Here is a 26728-nt window from a genome sequence, read left to right on the forward strand (position 1 = left end):
CGCGCTTTCCTGATCAGAGCATGATATTTTTTTAGACTAGATTTGTATTTAGTTTTCCTAGGCTCATTGAAATTTCTCTTCCAAGCTCTTTCGAGGCGCTTACAGGCTGATTTAGCTATTCTAAGTTCATTGCTGAGCCAAGGTGAGGTTTTAAGCTGCCTAACCGAAGCTCTCGAGGACCAAGAAGCCATACTATCTAATGCCTCCAGGATGCACGTTTATCAAGTGCATCACATGCAGAATTGGTATCTGTCCCCCCCCATATGGCCCACCTGTTTGTAGGGCCACATTGAAACTAGGCATAGAAAACTTGGTCTATTTCTATATTTTCCATACTGTCCGCCTTACCATTGAGAGGGACGCCAACGGAGTCCATCCCGTCCATTTCCTTTTCGAGTGAGTAAGTGGTGATTCCTACACCATTTTCTCCTCTATCCTTGTTTTAGTTTGGAACGCTGTTTAATTGTTTGTCTCCTACTTTTAGGCTGTCACTGCTTCCATGTCCTGAAAAAGACCTCTTTGACACTTTATCAGGCCCTGTTTGGGTTTGGATCGAAACATCTATGATAACACCTGGTTCAGCCCCAACAGATCTTCTGGTCTAAATCATGAAGCAAATGTGCTAATTGCCAGAGATATTGTTTTACTGTTCCCCTGACCCATTTCTAACTTCTGCACTTTGTTTGTATGCTCTGCACCACCATCACTGATCACCACATGTCACCATTCTTCTTGTCACTGCATTTGTATTTTCGCTTTTACAGCCTTGTAAATTCTTGTAAATATCTATGAGAGCTTTAATTTATTTAATGCAATACTTTTGCAAGCATCTATTAGTGAGTGCTGTTCAATTTTGTGTTCCAACCTTATTTTCCATTGAAATATTTGCTATGTTTTTGCCGTCTGTTAAGCAACTGTTTTTTTGATTTATTCAAGAACTAAGTATCCTTTCTTAACCCCGACGGAACCATTGTCGTTTGCCTTAAGTGTTTATCATAGTCAGCAGAAAGTGATTAGTAATTGTTCTAGTTATGTTATTAGACTAGGAGTAAAGTTTCCCTGTTTAGATTGAGATTTGTAAAGGTTGTCAAATGATCGTGTGTATCCCTGCCTATGGATTACCAGAATGCATTTGCCTTTATTATCCACTTTAGGAATAGTATCCTTCATCAGTCTTGTTAGTACCCTTTTGAATTTTGTGAATTGTGTACCTCTGAGAGCATGTTAAGGGTTTCCTGTAGTTGTCTCTATAGTGTTATGGCTGGATACTCATTTTTTTCAAATTCTATTCTTTAGGTTGGCGACAACCTTCATAAGGCTCTTGTGAAGAGGCGTATGTCTCACGTCAGTGGAGGTGGTTCAATGGACTTGGCGGACATGGACTCACTGCAGGAGTGGATCAACATGACTGGATTTTTATGTGCCCTTGGAGGAGTCTGCCTTCAGCATCGAAACATTGCAGGACTGGTAACATACAGCCCACCCATGGGTCCCGCCAATGAACGAAAAGGATCTATGATTTCGATGGTTTCCACTGAAGGAAATGTAGAGACTCCTGTAAGCAAGTTTCTAGAACGATTACTCTCACTTATGGTTTGCAATCATGAGAAAGTGGGAGTTCAGATTCGGAATAACATTAAAGACTTGGTTGGTCTGGAATTGAGCCCTGCACTTTATCCAATGCTGTTTAACAAAATGAAAAACAACATTAGCAAATTTTTTGATTCACAAGGACAGGTAATTTATTTTATTTCACATGTTCATATTATCTTTGCATTCATTCTGGCCATTTACTGAAAATTCCTTATATGTTTTGGGATTGTATTTTTCTTCAACTCTAGCTCATAAAATTATGCACACAATATGCAATTCCTGTGGTTAGTTTCCGAGTGTATGAAAAAAGGATTGATTCTACATTGCAAGTCCCGTTTCTTCTAGGCCATTTAACAGATTATAAAACAGTACAACTCTCAAATGCCCTATTGTATCTCAGATCATAAAAGTGAAAGATGGTACATCAAATACAATTTCAGGAGTCTTTTCACACTCACTTCTGTCTCTCCCCCACCTTAACCCCTCCCTTCCTAACCATTGCATTGTCTATATATGCATGAGTGTAACTGTTGCCCAGATAACAGAGTAATTTATGTCTGGGAATTGTGATGGACATGGCTGGGTTAGAAATCACACATTTGGGCAGCTTGAATATTCTTACTGTGTAATACTTTTTGTAGCATGTGTGGCTGTAGATACACATGTTTAGCATACTCCTGCCATCTAGTGCAAATTTGCAAGTTATTTTTCTTCAAAGAAGTCTCTCGAGTCAGGAGATGTTGTGTGACTACCCTTCTTGATGTAAATTGTGCATGGGCACTGACTTGGTGTTAGATTGTATTTTTCTGCCATTGGTTTCAGATGTGCACTAAGTAGGCTGAGTTTGTGCTATGAATGCGTCTTTCATCTGTCCTGGTCAGTAATCTTTGAATCCATTCATTTCTGATTGGACTTGTACTTTCTTCTCCCTGACTCACGAGCAGCATGGTTGTTCATGACCTTGGGCATCAAGGGCCTTGCACCCTTCTTGGGCCAAGGACTACCTCCAGTCCTTCTTTGCCAGAGAAAGCAACATGTGTGATAGAATAGACACCTCTTCAAAACATCCCTCTCTCTAATTACAAATATCTATGGGCAGACAACCACGAAATGAGCAATGTGTGCCTGTTTCTTGAACACAATGACTCCTCATTTTTGCCTTCAGATCTAAGACAACCCTTGAATATCGAAGGGAGTGTGCTGGGCACACAGGAAGATGCACCAGCAGAGCCCCCTGTGCAGTCCGAACCTCTTTGAGGAAGTAAACCCCCTCTGCGCCTTATAATAAAAAGATGCCAGCCCAGCTGGTCTCCCAGCTGCACTATCCGCACCCAGTCCAGGAACAGTGTCACCCAGCCAGTCAGACAACAAAGTGATGAGTAAACAAAGTAATGGAGGACGTCAACCAAGCATTCAAGATCCTATCTCAATGACGGTCTGTTGAAGACGGCCTCACCCCAGGCTGTCGTCTCCCACCTCCAGACTACAGTGGACCTCCTGCCTTTGCTGGGGTTCACTATCAACATGCCGAAGTCACACCTTACTGCCTCTCAGACACTTCCTTTCATCTGAGCTGTTCTGGACATGGTGCAGTTTTGGGCCTACCCTCAGGAACTCGATATTGAGGCTTTTGATACCGCTTCTATCCTTTGTTTCGGTGAAACTGACTCGGAGTCTGCTGGGCCTCATGGCCTTCTGTATCATGCTGGTGACACATGTCCTTTGGCATAGGAGTTCCTTCAAGTTGGACCTGAAGTTTCAGTGGACTCTGCATAGGGGACTCTTTGACATGGTCCATATTTATGAGAGAACTGGGCGAGATCAGCATTGATGGTTTACAAACCACGATTGGGTCAGTGGCAGGCCCTCTCTCTTCCTCAGCTGGATCTCACATTAGCTACAGATGTGTCACTCCTAGGATGGAGTGGCCACCTGAGAGAGGTTGAGAGCATACAAAACGTCTCTGTCCGACTGATCGTCAACTTCTCCCGCCGCAGCCACATCACCCCCCACCTGAGAGACCTACACTGGCTCCCCATCGACAAGAGGATCATTTCAAGCTCTTCACCCACGCACACAAGGCACTCCACAGCACCGGATCAGCCTACCTGAACAGCAGACTCTGCTTCCACACCCCCACCCGCCAGCTCCGCTCCACCAGCCTCTCCCTCGCCACTGTCCCCCCGCATCCAACGAACAACCTCCGGCGGCAGATCCTTCTCCTACCTCGCCGCCAAGACCTGGAACACCCTCCCTATCCCCACATACAGCAGACCCAAGACCTACTCGCCTTCAGAAGACTCCTCAAGACCTGGCTCTTCGAGCAGTAGCAGCACCCCCCTCTCCCCTCAGCGCCTTGGGACCCTCACGGGTAAGTAGCACTCGTTACAAGTACTCTGATTGATAAATTGATTGATAGTACTCTGGTCTCGAGCAGAATCCGGGTCCACATCAACCTGTTGGAGCTTGGAGTGATCCAGTTGGAATTAAAAGCCGTTCTGCCCTCCATCCAGGGAAGACTGGTGCAAGTTTTCACAGGCAACGTCACGCCATGTGGTACTGCCACAAACACGACGAGGTGGGGTTGTGAACTCTGTCTAGAGGCCCTACATCTCTACAAACTCTCTAGACCAGGGGATACCCAGTGCCAGACTGGGAACCCAAAGCTGCCCTGGCAGTTTTGTTGACTAGTTCCCCGAGGAAGAATGGGGGTGCAATTATCAAAGCACTGCTGCTTTTGTTACTGGGGGCTGATACTACTGCACAGCTGTGAAACCGCCCCCTAGTAACAAAACCTACCCCCACCGCTTCAAAACCGCCCCCACCCTTCCAGCCTCCCGGGGAAACGCCAGATGCCCGTTACAGCCTATCCGGTCTTGGGCATATTCCTGGTGGTATAACGTTTGGGGCCTTCTCTACGCCAGAGAGGACAAACTCACTTGGTGATGCCTCGCGTATCTCAAATGGCACCTCCAACCGGAGGTGGTGCAAGATCTCTCTCAGCAGTGGGGAGAGTCTTAGTTAGATCTGTTTGCCTCTGACAAGAACGTGCAATGTCAGCAGCTCAGTGCGCTGGAGTTTCCAAGGTGGCTCTCGCTCAGAGACACTTTTCATCTCGAGTGGAGCTCAGGCCTCCTATACGGCTTTCCACCCATACCTTTCCTGCCCAGAGTTCTCAAGAAGATTCTCAACAACTGGATCCAAGTCATGCTTGTGACTCCGTATTGGACATGGAGGTCCTCTGATCAGACTGCCCCTTTAGGAAGATCTCTTGTCGCAGCAGCGGGGGGAGGGTGGTTCTCCACCCGTACCGATCAACGTTACACCGCCTTGTATGGAGATTGAGCAGCGACAGTTGACAGCTTTCGACCTTCCTCCCTAGGTCTGTGATGTTATCTTGGCAGCCAGGCGTTCCTTGACCAAGACGGTTTACGCCTGCCGTTGAAAAACATTTGTGGCATAGTGTGCAGAAAGACCTCCCTTTCGCAGGTTCTCCTATTCATTCTTTGCCTTGCCCAGCAGGAATCTGCTCTAGGCACTCTGGAACTTCTGTTCGCCATTCCAGCTTTTCGGTGGTTGCCTCATTAGCCATCCCTCCTCAAATACCCTATTGTAGATAGCTTTCTGAAAAGTTTACATTTCTTTCCATCTTATCCGTTTATTAGGCCTGTGTGGGATCTCAATCTTGTCCTCACTTTCCTTATGTATGCTCCCTTTGAGCCTCTCCACATTTATCCAATCAGGCGCCATACCATCAAGAAGGTCTTCCTGGTGGCAATAACATTTGCCTGGAAGGTCCATGAGCTTCAGGACTTGTTAACCAAGCCTCATTTTCTTTTTCTTAATCATCTAGAAATAGATCATTAGTGCAGGCCTTCTTTGTTTCGCTTAGTTACAAGACTTAATTGCAAATTTTTTTTGCTTTAGAAATATCTTCATTCATTCATTCAGCATTTACCGAGACACACTGGTGCTTCGTACAAGATCTTCCATTATTCTGGAAGTGGTCTGCATCATCTCTCCAGAGAAGGGTAGCAACTTCACCATTGTGACTCAAAAAGAGCATTGTTGTTGATCGCATGCAAGAGTTCCGGGTGGATGATCAATTGTTCGTGAGGTATGTCAGGGCGAAAAAAAGACATGCCATACAGAAGAGGGCCATATCACAATGGATCATCCTCTCTATTAAAATTGGCTACGCATTGGTGAGAGCTAAAGTTCCAATATTGTACATCTGCCAGGCGGCAATGTGGGCTTTCCTGCACACGTTTACCAAACACTATTGCCTGGACATTCCAGTCCGCAAGTATGGACGCTTTGCCCGTTCGATCCTGCAGGACTTCCTCATGTGAAATTGGTCCACAGATCGACCTCTAGGGAGGTTTTGCTTGGGTATCCATTCTAAATTAAGGAATCTGCAGCTAGAAGTCTATCAGATGAACGAGTTACTTACCTCTGGTAACGCCTTATCTGGTAGAGACTTTAACTAGCCGTTGATTCCTTACCGACCCACCTTTCCTCCCTGCTCTGCAAACTGATATCTAGGGACAAGGTTTTTTTCCCTTTCAAGGCCTAGTTTTCAACTTCAGTGTACTGCGTGGCACTGTGCTTCTGGTGTGGAAAGTTGCCAAAAGTGACTGACATCAGCGTGCCTGGGTGTCTCCCATATAGGTACTGCAAACGTTACTTCAGGGAGGTCAATGCTACCCGGGGCCTGACAATTCCATCTAGCGGCACACAGGGGTACTACGCATGAAATATTTCCGGATGCAGTTTGACACCTGGGGATAATTCTACGGTAAGTAATCTGCAGATAGGTAGAGTCTCTACCAGATACGGCGTCACTGAGGGTAAGTAACTTGTTCGTCAGCACTAGCGCAATGAATTTGGAATTGGCCGGTCCACCACCAAGTGCATCAGTTAGTGGAGTACCTTCCAGGCACGCACAACGATTTTGCAAAATTTCTCAGAAGGATGCAGTAAGAAGTCCACAAGTGGGAACTCCACACACGTGTCATACTCCTGAACTTTTGCTGGTGGGTCCCAGAGATCAACCTTTTTGGCACTTGCGATAATGCAGAATGTCTAAACTTTGCCTCCAGGTTTCCACATCTCCAGTCCATTGGCAATACTCTGATGATTAACCCCTTCGCTGTGGCGGCTATTCCGCTGCAGCGTTATGGGGGAGGCGGGACCGCGCGGTGCTCCCGTGCTCGTGATGGAACCGCTCCATAACGGCCTGCGGGCGAGCTGTGCTTGTGACGGAACGGTTCTGTCACGGCCCCGCCCGCTCTTTAGAACGTCAGCGCAGGCGCGGAATTCGCGCCGCGCAGGCGCGGCGAGCGGGCCATGACGGAACCGTTCCGTCACCAGCACAGCCCACCCGAGGCTCGTGCTGGAACGGTTCCGTCACGAGCATGGGAGGGGTTAAGTGGTCAGGGATCTTTGCATGCACTTTTCCTCCTCTGCCGTATCTAGAGAGGAAACTGTGGAAAATATTCCTCACCCACATCCTTGTGGCTACCACATGTGCCAGAGAACCATAGTTTGAAATCCTTCTACAGATGGCAATTACTTTACTTTAGACGTTCCCCAAGAGTATGCACTTTAGGTCGAGGGACCTATAAGCTGCGCAAAGCGCAGCTTCCGGTCCGGAGATCTTATGTTTTGGTGTAGGGCAGTTTAAACCCGCCTCTCTGCTCCGTTCGCTTCCATTGGCTGGCTTCCTAAACGGAGGCCAGCCATTGGAAGAGAAGGGAGTCACTCCAAACAAGCCCCGTCTCTTTCGGATTCGGGGGCGTAAGTTTCGCTGTTCTTTAACTCGTGACGTCGTCTGTCACTCAGGACAGCAAAACACACCCCCGAATCCCAAAAATTTCGGAAGCTTGTGGCCGCCATTTTTTTTTTGCATGGACCGGAGCCAGGCTGCACCCTCAGCCGGACCTCCGTCGTGAATACGGTACGTGCAATTAATGTTCGTATCCTCTTTAAAACGCTGCCTGTGGTGTGCCCCTTCCTATAATCTCCACCAAAGGCCCGCCCGGTTACGAGCCTTCGAAGCAGGTGGAGCGTGAATAAGGACGTTTAAAAACATCCCTCCACAGCCAATGTGTAAGTGAAAATCATTTGCAGCATCATCAACTCCGAGGCCGCCACGCCGCGTTTCAATGGCATCACCGAAACACCTCACGGATGAAAATCTGTTTTGACACTACGCGCTCTTTTCACACAGCTTCGAGAGGGTGCCATGTTAGACCTCGAGCAAGAGTCGCGCGATCCAGCAGTCTTTGCTCCGCAGCAAGCACCTTAATAGCTGTGAGCGTAAGGTCCCTTAGCAGTGAGGCTACTTGCAATCCTCATTTCAGCAGAGCGTCATTTGCATACTCCTCCCTATTGTCAGCATGAAATAATGTGCAGTCTGAGAAGGATAATTAAACCACGAAAGTCCAGGCTGCGCGGCAACTCTCTTCAGAATAAAGTACTCCACACACGTCTCCTTTGAAGTAACTTGTGAAATAATGGCCTCCCATAGCCGCCGTCACCGAGCAGAAGTGGGCGGCGCTGCTGTGTTTGTGCAAGGCTGGAATCCATCTACGTAAGACCGAACGTTGTGATTGGGATTTCATTTGATGATCTCACGGTGGTGCCTAGAACTGCAGCGGAAGCTCTAGTGCGCTACTCGGCTTGGAGTAACGCCTGGGATTTATCGACATGTAGCACTTGTGTGTCACAGATTTTCGTGACCTTGTCTAGTTTCAGTCTTAAATTATGAACACTTGTTTTCGCCTGCCTTCAGCAGCGGACCATGTTGCCTAGAATCTGAAAGATGGATGCAGTCTGCTACGTTACTTCCAGGGTAATGATGGGTGACCATTTCCATGAGTACCGTCAAAACAGAAGCTCTACCGAATTTTGCAGTTGCGAAGTGCAGTTTTCTTTTTAACACTTCCTATGCTTGGGGGATTTGTATATATTTTTTGAATTGTGTGTGCCTGTGATGAAGTAGTATACTTATTAAACTGATCCGCTCACTACCAGTCTTATTTGTTCTATGTATTGCAGCTAAATATTAGCTCTGATTCACTGTAGTTACATCTGCAAGCATTTTCTCTTTCCATGCAAGTGGAAACCTTTTTTTCGTTGGCTTTTAATTTAATTGCACAAAGCATGAGCAGCTTAATCCATATTTACTCTTATTAGTGGTGTCATTCATCTTAAAATAAATAATACAAAAAATGTTACTTTATCTGGACACGAAAAACAGATTATTTTCCCTTTGATTTAGTGATTGTTTATTTAATTTGGATCATAGCTTGATGTGGTGTATTTTGGAGATATGACTCAAATGTCACTCAGTGGCCGCCTTAAATACGATCTTAAACATCTTCTATTGAACCCGGTTGTTAACGGCAGTACATCAGTCTTGAGGAAATTGGCTACCTTTTTAGGACTTATCTTCAGTGCACTGCAGTAAAAATGCAAATTAGTAGTCGGGATTAGAACAATGTAAATGATGTCATCTGTCACGAGAGAGCTATATTTTTTAGTAATTTTAGAAAAAGCAGTTGAGTTGCAGGAAGTGTGTGACATCTTTTTTTCCCTTTAGCGCTGTATTTGACAAAATCTGAACTTGTTCTGGACAGTACCATTCTCACCATTGTAGTGTGCAGAGTGTCAAGGACAATATCCTGGGCTACTGTGTCAGCAACTAATTTCCTTTAATGAATAGATATAGTGCATAGTCAGCAATTTTGTGTCATAGTTTCTGTACTGTGTCTAGTTCTAAAGTGAGTCTGGTGATTCCATAGGTGGTGGTTTTCTATGTAGCATTCTTCTGGAGTTCCTATTCAACTTTAGTGAGTGTAGTAGTCGGGAAGACAGTTTTCCCCATCTCCATATTATACAATGTACTGGTTGCCTTTAATCATTTGACTTTAGAGACTTTGTCTGTCTTTTTGTTTTTATGTATGGGTTTCCCCAGATTATCCATAATTCTACAGTAGGACCGGAAGTGAGGCTTTATCTTTCTCTTTTGTCACATTAATAAACAGCGGCTCACTGTACCAAATTTAAACTACAGTATCCAAAACACATGAGAGATCCTCAGTTGTGTGACTTAAAAAGCCATTCAGCAACAACAAAAGTTCATATCCATCATTGGCCTAGCCATCATGACCTCATTCTTTGCTGTTGCGCAGGTCGAGTTGGGCCTCTCCCAAATTCTCTATTTAGCTGCCACTTAATTGTACTGTTTTACTGCTTGATATGTTCATTTTGCTTATATTTCTCTAATTAGCTTGTAGGTGCTCTTTTTAGCAGTGCTCCTGGGTTATGAAGTCTATTTTTCCCATCATATCTTATTCATTCTTCTCACAGGTTTAGAGGCCTTGAGCGCAAATAGTTGGTAGTGGGCTCAGTGTGCATCCGTGTGTGTGGCTCTGTGTGTGTGTGTGGCTCTGTGTGTGTGTGTGGCTCTGTGTGTGTGTGTTTGTCTCTGTGTGTGTGTGTATGTGTGTGTGGCTCTGTGTGGATAGCTTTTTTTGTAGGTGGCTCTATGGCTCTGTCTGCGTGAGGGTGGCTCTGTGTAGGTGGCTATGTGAATGACTGTGTGGGTGTCTCTGTGTGGGTGGCTTTGTGTGTGTGGCTCTGTGTGGGTGTAAATGCAATAGGTCATGCATTTGCGAGCGATTAAGCTATTGGCATTGTAAATGACAATGCCATTTATTTTTACGATTAAGCTATTGGCAATATAAATGACAATGCCATTTATTTATGATTTAAAAAAAAAATCAACTACATTCTTGTCCTTTACAATTCCTCTCTTGAAATGTCACCATCCTAGTAGCTATTACGCCTCTTAGGTGTATTAGTGAGTCACTACAATAGTCTTTCTTACAGGTCTCTTAGGCATATTAGTAAGTTACTACAAAAGTCTTACTAACAGGTAAATAATGACTGGGTTTTCCTTAGATCTAACCCGAAATTCACACACAAGTGTGAATCCCTTTTCACCTTAACCAATCAATAGAGCTCCCAGTCTTCTTCTCCCACCCTGGTTCGATAGCTGCGAGAGCACTACACACACATTTGACATCAAACGCGCTATTATGTGCTACATAGATCGGGCCAAGTCCTTCTGTAAAACAGAAGGACTTTTTCAAAAACCTCCTAAATATGGCTTTACATCAAAGGTAGGAATAGTCTGGTGGATCTTCTGATTACTTTAAACCTGCTACCTCAAAACCAAAAGAACCCCACAAACCCTCCCTCACCCCATCAGACCTCACCCCACCCACAAACACAGTGTGTAGAAAGCTGGCTCTTTAGGTGATATAATCTGATATATCGTGTGAGGAGACCAGGGGTTCCCTTACTAGTGGAGAGGGCTTGCTATGCAATCCCAAAGTACTCTGTTAGAGGGTAGTCTGGTCGAGCAGTTATGCCATCAATGTATAAAAATAGCAAGTATCTTAGATATGTTTTTGCATCGGAGAAAAATCGTTCACGTAAGTACGCTTTTGAATATAAATTCTTTTCACTTTAAAAGTGGACACTGCAATTTCTGAGTTCTGCGGTGTTATCCTATGGAAGAAAGAACAAGTTCTGCAAACAGGTACAGTACATCAACTTACAGGACCAATCTCCAGGAGTTAAGGTAAGTGGTGGCCAGAGTCCAAGGCAGCACCAACACTATACCACCAGCAGCACGAGAGCGGCTGGGTGCAAATCAGCGGCGTGAGCCCAATGCGTGTCAATGGTGATCGGTCTCTGTAAAAAGAGGCTGCAGGCTCTTGCTAGGAAGCCAGTCGGGCTGAACCAGCAAGTGCGACGCTTGGGGACAGGGGGTGGACACCTTTGGTCCTCTTCTCCAAGGCCCAGGGGCCTATGGATGCAGAGGTGTCTTTAGACGTCTTGTTTTTCTTTACCCAAGCAGTCGCTGTAAAAGGGGGCTGCGTACTGAGGCTTCAGTCGATGTTGAGGAGGTCTAGAGGGGAGAAACCATGGTGAACTCTAGTTCTGGAGGGCGGGGGAACCTTGTTAGCACTGTTGGCCCACATTAACCTGGGCTGAGGCGATGGGTGCAGTGGCTGCTTCAGGTGTTTGGTTTTGCCGGTTCTGTAGTAGGGGATCTCTGTGTATAGTCATAATCTAGTGAATAGTCCCGCCCATGTGCATGGACCCCGGAGCAATCAAAAATAATCTCTTAAAGTGTCGAAAAAATGCAGAACTGCACAGACACTTAAGAGAGAATTTAAAGACATATAATGCAGCCTATAACAGGCTACACTGTCCAGTACTTCAACTAGAAATTCCACCAAAAATCCACAAACAGCAAAGCCTGTCCAGATTTCCCTTGCCTTCAGCAAAAACCCTCTGGAATGATAGAGAGGAAGACATGGACAGACAAGCCCCATAGGCTGCCATTATGTGGCTCAAAACAGGATACTGTGCCTTTAAGAGAACTTTCCAGAACTTCACAGTATCCCAGAATGCACTGCAGGTCCCTTTTACTTTCAGTTCTTTTTTCCGGCTCCTGCAAGCAGGACCGTGGAGCATTGAGCTCTCCCTTTATAAGGGTTTTTGGTGATTTTTTCACTGCTTTTCTCAAGTTAAGTGCTTTATTGTACTTTGGTGCTTTTCTCCTTGGTAGAGGGATGTTACTAGACCGTCGAAGTCCCCGGTGACTGTTTCTTCATCGTCCTCGTCGACGTCGGCGTCGAGCTTTCGACGTCGACAGGTCCGGCATCGGCGCTCGCCGTCGAGGCGACACCACCGTTCGCCGTCGGCGAAGAGGAGGCGTTCGGCGTCGAGGGAGTCCTCGTCGTCCAGGTCGCCGTCAAGGCACAGGTCGCCGTCGAGGCACTAGTCACCGTCGAAGCACCGGTTGACGTCGAGGCCCAGGTCGACGTCAAAGCCCAGATCGCCGTCTCGCCGATCTCGGTGTACTCCGAGGTGTATACCCCGTCGGGGAAGGTGACTCCCCCCTCCTCCGATGCCGAGGGGCCTCCCCCCGAGGACTCCTACTCCCCCTCCGTTGCCTCCACTGCATCCTGGACCAGGGTTGCCAGTGAAGCCGCCTCCAATTCCACCGAGGTCGACTTTGCTGCCTATTCTTCCTACGCCTCCCAAGGGTATGCCTAAACCGAAGGCTCCGTCCAATCCCAAGTCACCCGCTCCGGTGGACCCGGTTGACCGCCCTCGGCCGAGGAGGTCACGTTCACGCTCCGGACAGAGAGGAAGATCAAGGAGTCGTCATAGATCCTCCACCAGATCAAGGCGTCTCCATAAGAGGCGGGGGTCGAGGTCCCGCACAGACTCTTCCAGGACCCGTTCCTACTCCCCGACCTTATTGGTCTCCCCAGAGACCAGGGTTTCTCCAGTGGATGACATTGCCACTTTCCAGGAGGTCCTCCTGAGGGGGGCTGCGAAGTTGGGTATCGCTGTGACGGCTCCTACACCTTGGACGTCAGTGATATTCGAGACGCTCCACAAGAGGCATCTGTCTCGCCCTTTGCTTCCGCTAGTACCTGGATTGATGGAACCCGCAGAGGAGCTGTTCCTCACACCGGCGGTGGTGAAGGCCGCTCCCTCCTGACTTCTAAAAAAGTACAGGGCCCCGGATTCGGACCCTGCCTTTCTGAGAGTTGATCCGATACCGGATTCGGTGATAGTGATGGCGGCCAGGAAGCTACACTCTACCTCCCCGTCCTCCACCGTGCCGCCAGATAAAGAGAGTCGATGGATCGACTCAGCTGGAAGGAAGGCGTGTGGGACCGCATCCACAGCCATGAAGGCGTCCAGCGATACAGCTCTGCTGGGACGTTATGACCGGGCTCTGTGGGACTCCCTGCAACAGTTCCTGGAACTGCTACAGAGAGACAAGAGGGAGGACTTCCAAGAGATGCTCAAGGAAGGGATGCTGGTGTCCAATCAGGTCATCCGCGCGGCTGCGGATGTCTCCTTGTTGGCTGCCCATGGTTACTGCCATGGAATCAATCAGCGACGACATGCCTGGCTCCGGCTCACGTCGCTCAAGCCGGAGGCCCAGCAGCGGGTGGCCAACCTGCCTTTTTCCGGGGATACTTTGTTCGGAAAACACGCAGATGATGAGATGGCCCGCATGAAGGCGGAGGCGGAGACCCTTACGGCTGTGGGCTTGGAAAAGCCCAAAGAGAAGAAATCCTACAGGCCGTTCCAGAGGCGCTACGGCGCACAAGGAAGAGGACGGGGTCAGTCTTCGGGACAGCAGCAGCAACAACAGCAGCAGTTCCGGAGACCCTTCCAGAAACGACAGAAGGGTGGAGGGGGACAGCAGTCCTCTACCGCGAACAAGGGCCCAGCCGGGTCTCGACCCTGAGCGGTTACTTCCCCTTCATCCGTTACCCGCTCCGGTGGGGGGAAGCGTTAAATTTTTTCTGGCAGAGTGGAGAAAAATTACTCGGGACAAGTGGGTGCTGAATATTGTTTGCAATGGATACAGTCTTCGGTTCATCAGCCCTCCTCCAACGATCCCTCCGTTCAGCTCGCAGTATCAACTGCGCGAGCTCCAGGCGGAGTCCGATATCCTCTTAAGGAAAAGGGCGATAGAAGACGTACCTCTGTCTCAAAGAGGAAGAGGTCTGTACTCCACGTTCTTCCTGGTGCGCAAGAAGGACAAGAACAAGTTCAGGCCCATTCTGGACTTGCGGCAGGCAAACAAGTGGATTCGCAGAGAAAAGTTTTGCATGCTGTCGTTGCATCAGATTTTTCCTCAGTTGCAACAGGGGGACTGGCTTTGTGCCATAGACCTACAGGATGCGTACTTCCACGTGCCCATCGCGTGCAAACACAGGAAGTTTCTGCGATTTCAAGTCGGCTCCAACCATTACCAGTACACAGTGCAGCCATTCGGGCTGAAGTCTGCGCCCAGAACATTCTCGACGTGCATGGTAGTGGTAGCGGCACACCTCAGGAAGGACAAGGTGTTTGTCTACCCGTACCTGGACGATTGGTTGATCAAGGCATCCTCCTTCTCGGAAGCCCAAGCACACTTCCAGAAGACGTGCACATCAACATGTCCAAGTCTGTCCCGATCCCGGTCCAGTGCATTCAGTACTTGGGAGCCACCATCAACACGCTGTCAGCAAGCGTGTCTCCTTCAGAGGAGCGACGGCGATCGATCCTTCGGAAGGCTCAGGCTCTTATGACCGTTCCATCTACAACAGTGAGGACGGTGTCTTCTCTACTGGGGTTGATGGCCTCTTGTATCTTCCTCACTCCTCATGCACGACTACACATGAGACTCCTGCAGGAGTGCTTGGAGGGCCAATGTGACCAGAGGAGAGGATCTTGGGACGACAAGATACGACTGTCTCTGCATGCTCGTCAGTCTCTGAAGTGGTGGTGTTCAGCTGAGAATCTCCTCAGAGGGGTTCCCTTTCTCAAGGACATTCCCACTCAGACTATCATGACGGATGCTTCTCTCCACGGCTGGGGAGCGCATTCGGTAGACTTACAGATTCAAGGCACGTAGTCTCCGATGGAGTCCACGTATCACATCAATTTCCTGGAACTCAGAGCTGTTCACTTGGCACTGAAGGTGTTTCATCCGTCCTTCCAGACCACCTCTCTGCTTGTACAGACGGACAATACGACCACGATGTATTACCTCAACTAGCAAGGGGGCTCGAGATCGCGCACCCTGTCTCGGAAGGCGCAGACGATCTGGCACTGGCTTCTGGCCAGAGGACTGACGATAACGGCTACCCATCTACCAGGTGTGCAGAATGTTCAGGCAGACGCACTGAGCAGACTGATTCAGGAAAACCACAAATGTGTCATAAACGACGACGTACTAGGAGAAGTCTTCGAAAGGTGGGAGACTCCAGACGTAGATCTGTTCGCCACCGCCGAAAACAGCAAATGCCGAGACTTCGCCTCCAGGTACTACCAGCAAAGGACACTGGGGAATGCACTCTGGATCAACTGGTCGAACAGCTTTGTGTACGCTTTTCCACCCATTCCCCTGATTCCAGGGGTGCTCCTCTAGCTGTCCCAGTCCAGGGCACGGATGATCCTGATTGCCCCGGAATGGCCCAGGCAATGGTGGTTCAGGGACCTTCTTCACCGGTCTCTCCTTCCGCACATACGGCTGCCGTGCAGGCCGGACCTTCTCACGAAGTTCAGGGGCAGATGTTGCACCCCAACCTCTCGTCTTGGAGTTTGGCAGCATGGCTCCTGAGATAGTGCAATATGGCCATTTGAATCTGCCCATAGATTGCATGGACATACTGAAGGAGTCTAAGCGACTTTCCACTCGGACCACTTATGCTTACAAGTGGAAGAGGTTTTGTATCTGGTGTGCGTCCAAGAACTTTGACCCAATGACGTGCAAGGAAGATGTCATCCTTTCTTACCTTCTACATTTGGCGCGGTCTGGCCTTAATGTTCATTCCATTAAGCTTCATCTCGCTGCATTGACTGCCTCCAGGAAAAGCCCTTCACAGACTTCCTTCTTCCAGATCCCTGTGATCAAAGATTTTTTGGAAGGCTTGAAGAAAGTGTTCCCTCCGGTCAGGCTTCCTTCGCCTTCATGGGAATTGAATGTGGTGCTGTCCAGATTGATGAAGGAGCCTTTTGAACCCATTCATAAGGCTTTGTTGCAGCACCTGTCCTGGAAGGCGGCGTTCCTTGTGGCCATTACATCGGCCCGTAGGGTGAGTGAAATTCAGGCGTTGTGTTGCCAAGAACCTTATACTGTATTTCATGCTGCTAAGGTTGTTATGTGTACTCACCCTAAATTTCTTCCCAAGGTTATTTCTGATTTTCATGTCAACCAGACTATAACTTTGCCTACGTTTTTTCAGAACCCTTCATCTCCAGCGGAAAGGTCCTTACATTCCCTGGATGTTAGGGGGGTGTTGAAATTTTATCTGGATAAGACCAAAGGTATTCGTAGGTCAGACCAATTATTTATCAATTATGGATCGGTCAGGACGGGTCTTGCGACCTCTAAGCAGTCCATCTCTAGGTGGATTGTGTCCTGCATACAACTGTGTTACCAGAAAGCTAATAAGACCTTAGGAGGTAAGCCTAAGGCTCATTCCACCAGGGGCAAAGCTGCCACGACAGCCTTGCTCCGTAATGTGCCGATTGCAGAAATTTGCAAGGCTGCCACTTGGAAGTCGGTTCATACCTTTGCTAAGCATTACTGTCTGGACACTGATGCCAGGGCAGATGCTCAGGTTGGACAGGCTTCGCTGCGGAATTTGTACGCACAATAGTGGTGTTAATTTCTTTCTCCACCGCCGCTTTGGTGTGGGGATGGGCTTGCCATTCTATTCACTAGATTATGACTATAACACAGAGATCCCCTACTACAGAAAGAGTAGTTTCTGTCCTGTAACTCCAGTTCTGTAGTAGGGGTATGTCTGTTAGTCATAAACGCCCGCCCTCCTCCCCGGTGGAGAGATATAAATGTAAGGAATGCTACAGGTCTGGAGTGTTACGCCTTCAAAAAGAACTGAAAGTAAAAGGGACCTGCAGTGCATTCTGGGATACTGTGAAGTTCTGGAAAGTTCTCTTAAAAGCACAGTATCCTGTTTTGAGCCACATAATCGCAGCCTATGGGGCTTGTCTGTCCGTGTCTTCCTCTCAATCATTCCAGAGGGTTTTTGCTGAAAGCAAGGGAAATCTGGACAGGCTTTGCTGTTTGTGGATTTTTGGTGGAATTTCTAGTTGAAGTACTGGACAGTGTAGCCTGTTATAGGCTGCATTATGTCTTTAAATTCTCTCTCAAGTGTCTGTGCAGTTCTGCATTTTTTCAACACTTTAAGAGATTATTTTTTATTGCTCCGGGGTCCACGCACATGGGCGGGACTATTCACTAGATTATGACTATAACAGAGATACCCCTACTACAGAATTGGAGTTACAGGACAAACTACTCATTCTGAAAGCTTCATAGTATTCTTTTGGGAGTTTCTGCTGAACAGGTCCGCTGTTCACAGGAGGTTTTGAGTCTTTTTTGAAGGTATGCAGTCCTCCCAAGTTTCTGGAGTCACAGCTGCAGTACAAGTTGACTTTGGCACAGTTTTCGATGGCGGCTGCTGATAGGCCAAAGGGGCTGGGGCTTAGACAGGTGCTCTCTTCAGTCACCTCTGCTTTTGCTGCCCTTCGGTGTCCTCTCTAGTCTTAGGTCATCAGGATCACCTGGACTCCCCTAAATACTGGATTTAGGGGTGTCAGGGAAATAGCCAATGGGCTACTGGCCCCTGTGGTCACTACACCCCCTACATGACCACTTCCTGCGGGAAGTGGGCATAACATCTGTCCCAGACTTCCTAGGTATGTCATCACAAAGATGACAGCTTCTGAAAATTTGTGTCCACCTCGCTGTTAGCCCACCTTAGGAGTGGTACTAGTCTTGGGATGGCACGCCTGCCAGACTAGCTAATTTTCCCTTATGTCCAGGTGCCAAGTGCGCTCTGAGGAGGGGATGGCTTCCTCTCTTGGGAGGGGAGCCAGGTTGCATATCAAAAGCGGCGGCTCCTTTGAAGCCCACCAGCCCACTGAGGCTAATCAGCAGGTCATCCTGTAGGAGGGGGTATTACACCCTCTTCCCAGACAGATGTTTGTTCCTGACCTCCTGAGACCAAAAGGCTCTCACGCTAGGAGGTCAGAAACTTGTCTCGGATGGCAGACTGACAGAATCCAGTCAGTGAGCGAACCAAAGGCTGGTAGGTTTTCAGGGGGGGCCTCTAAGGTGCCCTCTGAGTGCATGTGTTGATAAATCCAATACGGGCATCAATGTTGGTTTATCAAGATGAGATGTTTGGTACAAAACATCCCTATTTTCAGTGAAGCCATCATGTATCTGGGGAACTCTTTTTCAACAGTGTCCAGTACATGGTTTAAGATTGCTTCCCTGGGAACTTGCACTTAATAAACATAATTTATCATTAAACAGCATTTATTAAGCGTGTAGCTACCCAGTCATCCCTGCGTGAACAGCTTGACAGGGAAGAACTAGATGGTTTATAGGGGAGCATTTTGAAACAACCATGTTTTGAGGCGCTTTCAAAAGAGGAGATTGCCAGACTCTGTGCGAAGATATAAGTTAAGGGTGTTACAGAGTCTAGCTAAGTTGTGAAAAAAACGACCTGCCTCCACTACTCTCCCTTTTAGTTTTGAGAATTACAGCTAAGTTTAGATTAGCCGAGCAAAGGCACCATCTTGGGTGATAGAAAGTAATGATAGGGCCATTAATTTAAGGGCCCTTTCACTATAGGGTCTTGTGGGCTATGCACAGCGATTTAAATTGTATTCTCGCCGAGATTGGAAGCCAATGTAAGATCTTCAAAGCCGGCTTAGCCGACTGAGTTTTAGGAGTACTGAGCAGCAACCAAGCACCACAGTTCTGGATGACGTGGAGTTTCCGTATCGTTGACTTAGGGGCTCCCAGATTAATTGAGTTCCCGTAATCCAAACAAGAGAGAATCAATGCCTGTACCATAATTCTCTTTGCCGTCTTGGGAAAGAGGGGTAAAACTTTTCGCAACAGTCTAATAATGCCGTAGCAGGCTCCTGCCTTCTTCACTGCTTGGTGGTCAAATTTGAGGGAATAGTCCAGCCAAACTCCTAAGCTTTTAATTTTGGTATTGGGAGTCAGAACATGGTCAAGACAAATTGGCCAAGCCAGTTTAAAATCCATGTTCAGCAAATTGCCCAGGAACATTAATTATGTTTCTTCTCCGTTAAATTTAAGACTGGAGTGTTCAATCCATGATGCCACCTTCCCTAAACAAGATTCAAGACCGGATGAGGAGTTCTGGAGGTGGTTAAGCGCAACCACCAGCTGCGTATCGTCAGCATATATGATGATCTTAATCCGGTAAGGCAAAATAATATCTTCAAGTAGTATCATGTAGACATGAAATAGTGTGGGGCTAAAGGATGAGCCCTGGGGCACTCAACAGCTGAGTGATAAGGTCCCAGATGTGGAGTCTTCTCCAAAAACCTGAAACGTTCTACCATCTAAATAAGACCTGAGCCATGTAGTAGCACCACCTGAGACTCCGGCACTACTAAGTTTATTTAAAAGAATATCCGAATAGACCATGTCAAATGCAGAACTCTTTTAGATTCTTCGACTACAGCAAGAAGAGCGGTTTCTATTCAATGCAGAGGGCAAAAAACGGTCTGTGAGTATGCAAAAGATTGAGTTTCTAAGAATTCTGAAAGAGTCATATTAACATACTTCTCCAGGATCTTGCAGATCCCAGGAAGCAGGGAAATGGGACGATAGTTACCCAGGACATCTGAACTTAGGCTTGGCTTTTTGAAAAGAGTCTTCACCATGGTGTGCTTCCAGGGAGCTGGAACTTGGCCAGAAGAGATAGATTTATCCCCTCTAATATTAGTGGGAGTACTACTATAGCTTTGCGAAAGAAGTGAGGGGGTGCTAGATCAAGAGGGGAGCCAGATTTTATTTAGGAGAAGATTTCCAATAGAATATCCAGACCCATGCCCGGAAATTCCTCCAATAAGTGCTCAGGAGGAGGGGTCTTAACCATTACTGAAAGACCACTAGGACATAGGGAGGCAGGAAAAGCATTGTATATATCTTGAATTTTTACATGAAATAATTCTGAAAGTTCATTGCAGTGAACTGATGAGGCATTGTGTAGTGTGCCTGTAGGTGGAAGCTCCAGGAGATTCTTCGCAATGCTGAAGATTTCCAGAGCGGTATTGGCTGCTGAATTAATTTTGCCTTCATAATATAGCGCTTGTGCTTTATTTAATTTCAGTTTAGTAAATGTTATTCACTCTCTGTATTTCTGTTTACTTAGATCATTGTAATCTTTCCTCCATTTCCTCTTCAGTCTTTTACAGGCTTGTTTAAGTGAGCGAAGCATAGGGCGAATTCCACAGTGACAGTCTCTCTCTCTCACCCTGATATAACTGGAATAACTTTGTCCAACGAGGACTCTATCCAATGGGTAAATCCTTCCGAGCCCAACGGGTCTAGCTTAGGCTTTGAGTTTTTAAGAGCTGAGATCCAAAATTCTACCGAAAGTTTGGACAATGGGCGCACTCTCCTAATAATAGGTTTGGTAATGGTGGGTTGAAATATTAAATTCAGAGAAATAGGGATCCAAAAATGATCTGACAAATGCAAGAGAAGAGGGTCACCCACCAATAGCTCTTTATTTTTGGAGAAAACATATGGCCTTTCATATTTGTGGGGCCTTTAACTTTTTGCATTAGCTGAATAGCTAATAGATCTTGTGAAAGGTTCACATTTGTTTTTTTTTTTTTAGGTCGTCAAAATGCAGATTGAAGTCTCCTAGAAGGAGAGAGGAGCTTCCTAAGTAGCTGCAATTTCTGGAAGAGAATTAAGGATTTTGCCCCCGGACAAAGATAGATTAAGATCCTTGAAAAAGTATGAGTGGACGAAAGTGAGATAGAAAAGAATACATTTTCGCAATCTGAAATAGGATTAGGCTCAACACGACAATTGAGGAAATTTTTACAGATGAAAGCAATGCTTCCACCTTTCCTCTCATCACAATCTTTCCTCTGGATATTATAAACAGGGGAAAGGGTTTGCACCAAATCAGGTTCAGAATCCTTATGGCGCCAACGTTCAATTAAAAATAGAACATCCGGTTGTTCTTAGTCTAAAAATATATTTAGTTCAGAGCAGCGTTTGGTAGGGATCTATAGTTCAATAAAAACATTTTATAGGTAAACGCCGTCTGTGAGTCTGACAGCATCTTTAGGATGGGATACAGCCTAAAAGAGCATTGAGTACACCGGGTTTCCCCATTAGATAGGCATATAGAGTGACAACACTTGTCTTTGCATGGGTTCCTTAACCCTATTAGTTGAGAAGTGGGGAGTAAACAATTTTACTTGAGGATAGAGGGGCTGGGCTTCTATCCCCGGTCGGACGCGGACGGGCGCAGACGGGCTTGCCTTTGGCATGCCTTTCCCATCAAATGCAAGTTAAAAAATGAAAAGCAGCTCAAAGCTCAGGTGTACTTTGCTACGCAAAGATTGCAGGATCTACCAGTGTAGCCGCTGCATGTTCCTGCTGCTATACAGCTTTAGTAACAGCCGTTCGGAAGTAGTTGCACTGCTCTCTGCCCCCTCTCATCGGCTCCCTCCACGCAAACGGAAGAACCGCGGTGGACCGGAGAGCTGGTGGGGTCAAGCGGAACAGTAATACAGCAGCAGTACAGAGAGTAAGTACAAAGAAATGCTTTTTTAAAAGTCAGTTATAAAATTTAAAGCAGCTCAAAGCTCAGGTTATAATTTGCTTCGCAAAGATTGCAGGATCTACCGGTCTAGCAGTGGCAGCAATATGACTTACCATGTTGGGTCTTGTGGCTTAGTGAACTAATGCGTCCACTGAAGGGGCCTGTGTTCGACCTCATGGTCACAGGTTCAAATCTCGTCGGGTCCACTAGGCCTTTCATACTTCTGAGGTCGATAAAAGGAGTACCATTGAGTTGGGTAGCAATAAGTATCTGTTATTCAGCACCAAGATACCTTGCTGGGTGAACGTGTGCTTTACAAGTACACATCTTGTGACCAGCCCAGGGGCATTTCTGCTCATGCAGATATGTCGTTGCATATAATATTAAGCATCCTGCCCTTAGGGCTGTCAGGTCTGCTGTAGGTGTGACTTATAAATATAATATGCAGTGTTAGGGGAAATGGCACACAGCGATCTGTGACATGTTGTGTTTTCACTTTTGTCTGCACCAAGACACCGCAGCATGCATTGGCAGTCGAGCATGTTCTTGGTGGGGGGGTCTCTTAGGGTGGCACAGTTCGTGCTGCAGCCCTTAGGGGACACTCTGCAGTACCTGAGGCCCTTGGTACCAGGGTTACCTTTTCCTTGGGACTTAGAGGGTGCTAAAGGTTGTGGCAATTGGGTGAATAATTAGTTTTGGGAACGAGCTCTGGCCCTGGGGACCTGGTAAGGAAGAACCCAGTGCATTTTCAGTCAAAATCACATAATGTACTAAGGAAAAAGTGGGGGCAACCATGTAAAAAAATGGGCACTTTCCTACAGGGTGCCACAATGGTGTTCCTTTGGAACATACCTTTAGCTGACAGTTTTGAAGCTGCCACGTGGCCAGCTCCACACACCTTCAAAAAATGGTGTGTTGATATTCTTGCAAGGCAACAAGATAGTTATACAAACTCCCCTAAGGACTTTGTTTCAGACCTCTGCACCATCTAACAACTGTGTACGAAAGAACTGCTTTACAGCGATGCATAACGTGTATTTACAGCTACACATAGAATATTTTTACCAGGTAAGCATCTGTTCGTGACATGTAGTACTGTAGAATCACTTGTGCAACCCACCTCCCAGAAGCCACTGTTTGCTACTGATATCTTCAACCTTCAAAATTATCTTTCATATCTATATAACTCACATGGTCACTATGCTATCTTCCTCACTACTCCATAATACTCACCTGCTGTGCGGAACAAAATCAAACAATGGAGTGAGTGGAGTTGAGAGAAAATTTATATAGCGCTACTTTGCCCTTAGGCGTCAAGGCGCTGAGGATGGAAAAAGCAGCTGTGTGAGGGGAGAGCGGGGAGGCTGGTTAATGGTAGGCACTAGCGCATGAGTGCCCTAGCGCATTCTCAAACAGATGAGGGGTCACCGTTATCTCGTGACTCAAAAGGCTTCTGTGAAAAGAAACACATTCCAACGGTTCAAGCCCATCACTAGATGGCAGGAGTATGCATAGGATATTAATCTATAGCACTGCATGTGACAAACAGATGCTTACAGGGAAATAGCATATCCTTTTGGCCCACAGGCAGATCAGATGCTTGAGAAAATTAAAATCTCACAGACATTGCCAAGTCGATAGCCACCTTATAAAACCTGAATTTCAGAAGCAGTACACAAGGAGAGGAAAAAGACTAAGGGGATTCACTCGAAGGTCACCCTTCCAACAATACCAAATCTCATTTCAGAACCCTCAACATAGCAGGACCTTTCATCAGGGTGCCTACAGAGGAACCTCTTAATTCATCACAGTGCTATGGGCTGTGTCCTATAACAAGATAACTGCACCATGGTGTTCATCAGTCGCAACATGGGAACACTTCCCACATAGGAAGTACAATACAGAGGCAGTGATAGAGGTGGCCCACCTAGAGTTCATACACCTGTAAGCAGAGACTTCACTTCTGTCACCCTGTTGAGGAAATGAAATCCCAATTTCTATCACAATAGGAAAACCACCTCTGACCATTGGCTCTGCTCCATTGTGCCAGAAGAGTTCTACCTCGGATTGCACTCACCCCTTCCCAACATGCCACCCTACCCCACATGCCACCCTACCCCACTGTCACATACTCAGACCATCTCCTGGAGGAAGAGGTACAGGTTGTCCTAGCAAAGAGTGCCTTAGACCTCCGTTTGAGGCATGTGAGCTGTAGATCACATGCTGTGTATAGCCTGCCATCTAGTGTTGGGTCAGGATGTTTCTTCTTTTTTGTTCCAAGAAGTCTTTTCCAGTCACGAGGTAGGTGACTCCTCTTTTCGGTGATAGTGCACATGGGCATTGACTCAATTGTTACATTGTTTTTTTCGGCCATCGGGTTCGGATGTGAATTGCTGCGCTCTGGTTCAGCACTGTTTCTCGGGTTCCCTTTGACGCGCAATTCACTACCCTCGACAGTATTGTTTCTCGATCATGTTTCCCATTCTACACGTATCTCGCTTCGAACCAAGAATCTTCGATCGGAAAGTTTGTGGAGGGCCATTGGGCCTCCCCGCGCTGGGCTTGCTAGCAGTGGATGGAATGGACTCCATTCAAGCTCTGTCCCGGGTGTCGCACCAAGTTTCCGCGCCACGAAGTGTGCAATCTCTGTTTGTTCCTGGAACACGACGAGAAAGAAAGTGATGCATGCCGATCGTTTAGATCAAAGAAGACGCTTCATGACAATCGGGTTCGATGTCACAAGATGCAATACCAAGGTGGCTCCGTATCGGACATCTTCCGAGAATGTTCCGTCCGAGAAGAAACACATGCTCAAGGAGCCGAAGAAGAGGAACATGTGTCCGAGGCTGACTCTGACATGAAAAAAGAGGAGTAAGTTACACCGGGTCGGTGTACTGTGAGAACAGAAACCCTCTTGCACCAACAACCAAAACCAAAAAAGGCTCCGGTCCTTCCTCTGCCTGCTGCCCAAGGTCGGCACAGAGAAAAAGTTTCGAGCACCCCACCACGGGCCCGGCGCCAAAACACAAAGAAAAGCCTTCGGTTCAGGCTCGAGTCTGCCCCATGACGGCACCAAGCCAAAATCCTTGACGCTGAAAACCAAGCATGTTCATGTTCCATCTTCGTGGAAGCCTAAATCTTCGGTGCCAAAGAGTTTGGAACCAAAACATTTGACACCGAAAACTGCAAGTAAAGAGAAAAAGACTCGGACAAAAGAGCCTCGGTCTGATGTTCCACCTCCAGAGCCGAATCAAAAGAACTGGTTGTTAACTCAGATACAGGATATTCGTGCAAAATTGCCAGAAAAAAAATAATTTGGCCCATCAGGATGAGCATCACATGCCCCTGAAGAAAAGGAATGTGTGTACAAACGCATTACCACCTTATGTGCCACCTCCTTCACCTACTGATCCTCAACCAGATGGTGACCTTTGGGAGGATTATGATAGTGATCCACACACAGACACTAACCCTGACTTATATCCATCCAGGCCATCACCTCCTGATGACAATGTAGGTTACATTGAGCTTCTTATCAGGGCTGCTCAATACCATGGGGTGGAACTACATAAGGAGGCTTTAGAGGAGGACTTCTTGTTTGAGACCTTAAGCTCCACTCAAAAAAGTACACATACCTTACCAATGCTTAAGGGAGGCTTAAGCATGCAGATGAGGTTTTCAAAGACCCCATCAGAGCAAGAATCATCATGCCAAGGTTTGAGAAAAAATATAAGCCTGCACCTACTGACCCTGCTTACATAAAGGGTCAGCTGCCCTGGGACTCTCTTGTGGTCTCTAATGCTTGTAAGAGAGCGAACTTAAACCACCATTGATACCCCTCCTTGTGATGAGTCCAAGCTAATTGATGCGTCTGGCAAGAGGGTAGCCTCACAGGCAGCTAATCACTGGCACATAGCCAATTCTCAGACTTTTCTCGCCAGGTGTGATACAACTCATTATGATGAGCTGGAAAACATCCAATTTGTGCCTGATGAGCAAAAATCTAAGGCAAATGATCTTATACGAGAGGGAATATTTATCACCGATACCTCCATCGAGTGCGCATTAGATGCATCAGACATAGCAGTACGCGCAGTAAACACCAGTGTGTTGCTACGCAGAAACGCAGTGTTTAGAATGTCAGGTTTCTGGAGGCTTGGCCTAGCTCTTGGCCAAATAAGTCACACTGAGGGAAGTCTGCTATGAAAACCTTAAGATTATGACCATCCCAGACTACAGTCGAGAGGTCCAGAAGCAACGCCGCACATTTGACTCGGTTAAGGTCAAGCTCAGGGCCATTCAGCTACAATACATGATCCTGGTCCCGGTAAAACTAAAGGTCCTCTTTCAGGGGAGGGCCCTCTTTTTCCAGACCAAAGAGGAGGCAGGGGCCTGGATGGAGGAACACCCAGTGCTGCGGTTCCTTGGTGGCACGTCCCCGGATAACCATGTGTCGCTTGCCAGCGCGGCCTGGGAGGACTTTCCACACAGATGTGGTAGCTTAACCTAGGGCCGCCCGCGGAGACTGCGCAGAGGCACCCCATATGCTCTCAGGAAAACAACGCAAGACAAGATGCGCCACGATGGCCGCGGGGGCGAGCATTCTCACTTGGAAACTGATGTAACACAGGGACCTAGCTGTCCCAACGGGCAGACCAACTCCGATGGCACCGACATGGCCCTGGGGCCAGAATCACGTCATCCCCTATAAAAGGCAATTCAGGCACTTGAGGAAGGTGAAGAGGCAAGCAGATCACCAGATGGGGCTTTCTCTGGAGAGCCTGAACCAGAGGTACAGAGCATTGCAACCGGACACTGGCGGGGAAGCACCCCGTCCCAGCAAAGACCCCTACCGGCTTCTCCTTTGCAGTTTTCCCACGCTTCAAACTGTT

At 47.3% G+C, this 26728-nt stretch overlaps 1 protein-coding gene across 6 annotated transcripts in view; it reads left to right on the forward strand.

Annotated features, from left to right (window-relative positions):
• Positions 1–26728, forward strand: part of NF1 (neurofibromin 1) — a 2008692-nt gene that overhangs the window by 821383 nt on the left and 1160581 nt on the right. For all 6 annotated transcript variants that reach the window (XM_086954827.1, XM_086954826.1, XM_086954830.1 and 3 more), the window contains exon 20: positions 1297–1737. In XM_086954827.1, coding sequence (XP_086810953.1) covers positions 1297–1737 — 441 coding nt within the window. The remainder of the gene's footprint in view (positions 1–1296; positions 1738–26728) is intronic.

This window comes from Lissotriton vulgaris, chromosome 2_1 (genome assembly GCF_964263255.1).
Source record: "Lissotriton vulgaris chromosome 2_1, aLisVul1.2, whole genome shotgun sequence".
Lineage (NCBI taxonomy): Eukaryota > Metazoa > Chordata > Amphibia > Caudata > Salamandridae > Lissotriton > Lissotriton vulgaris.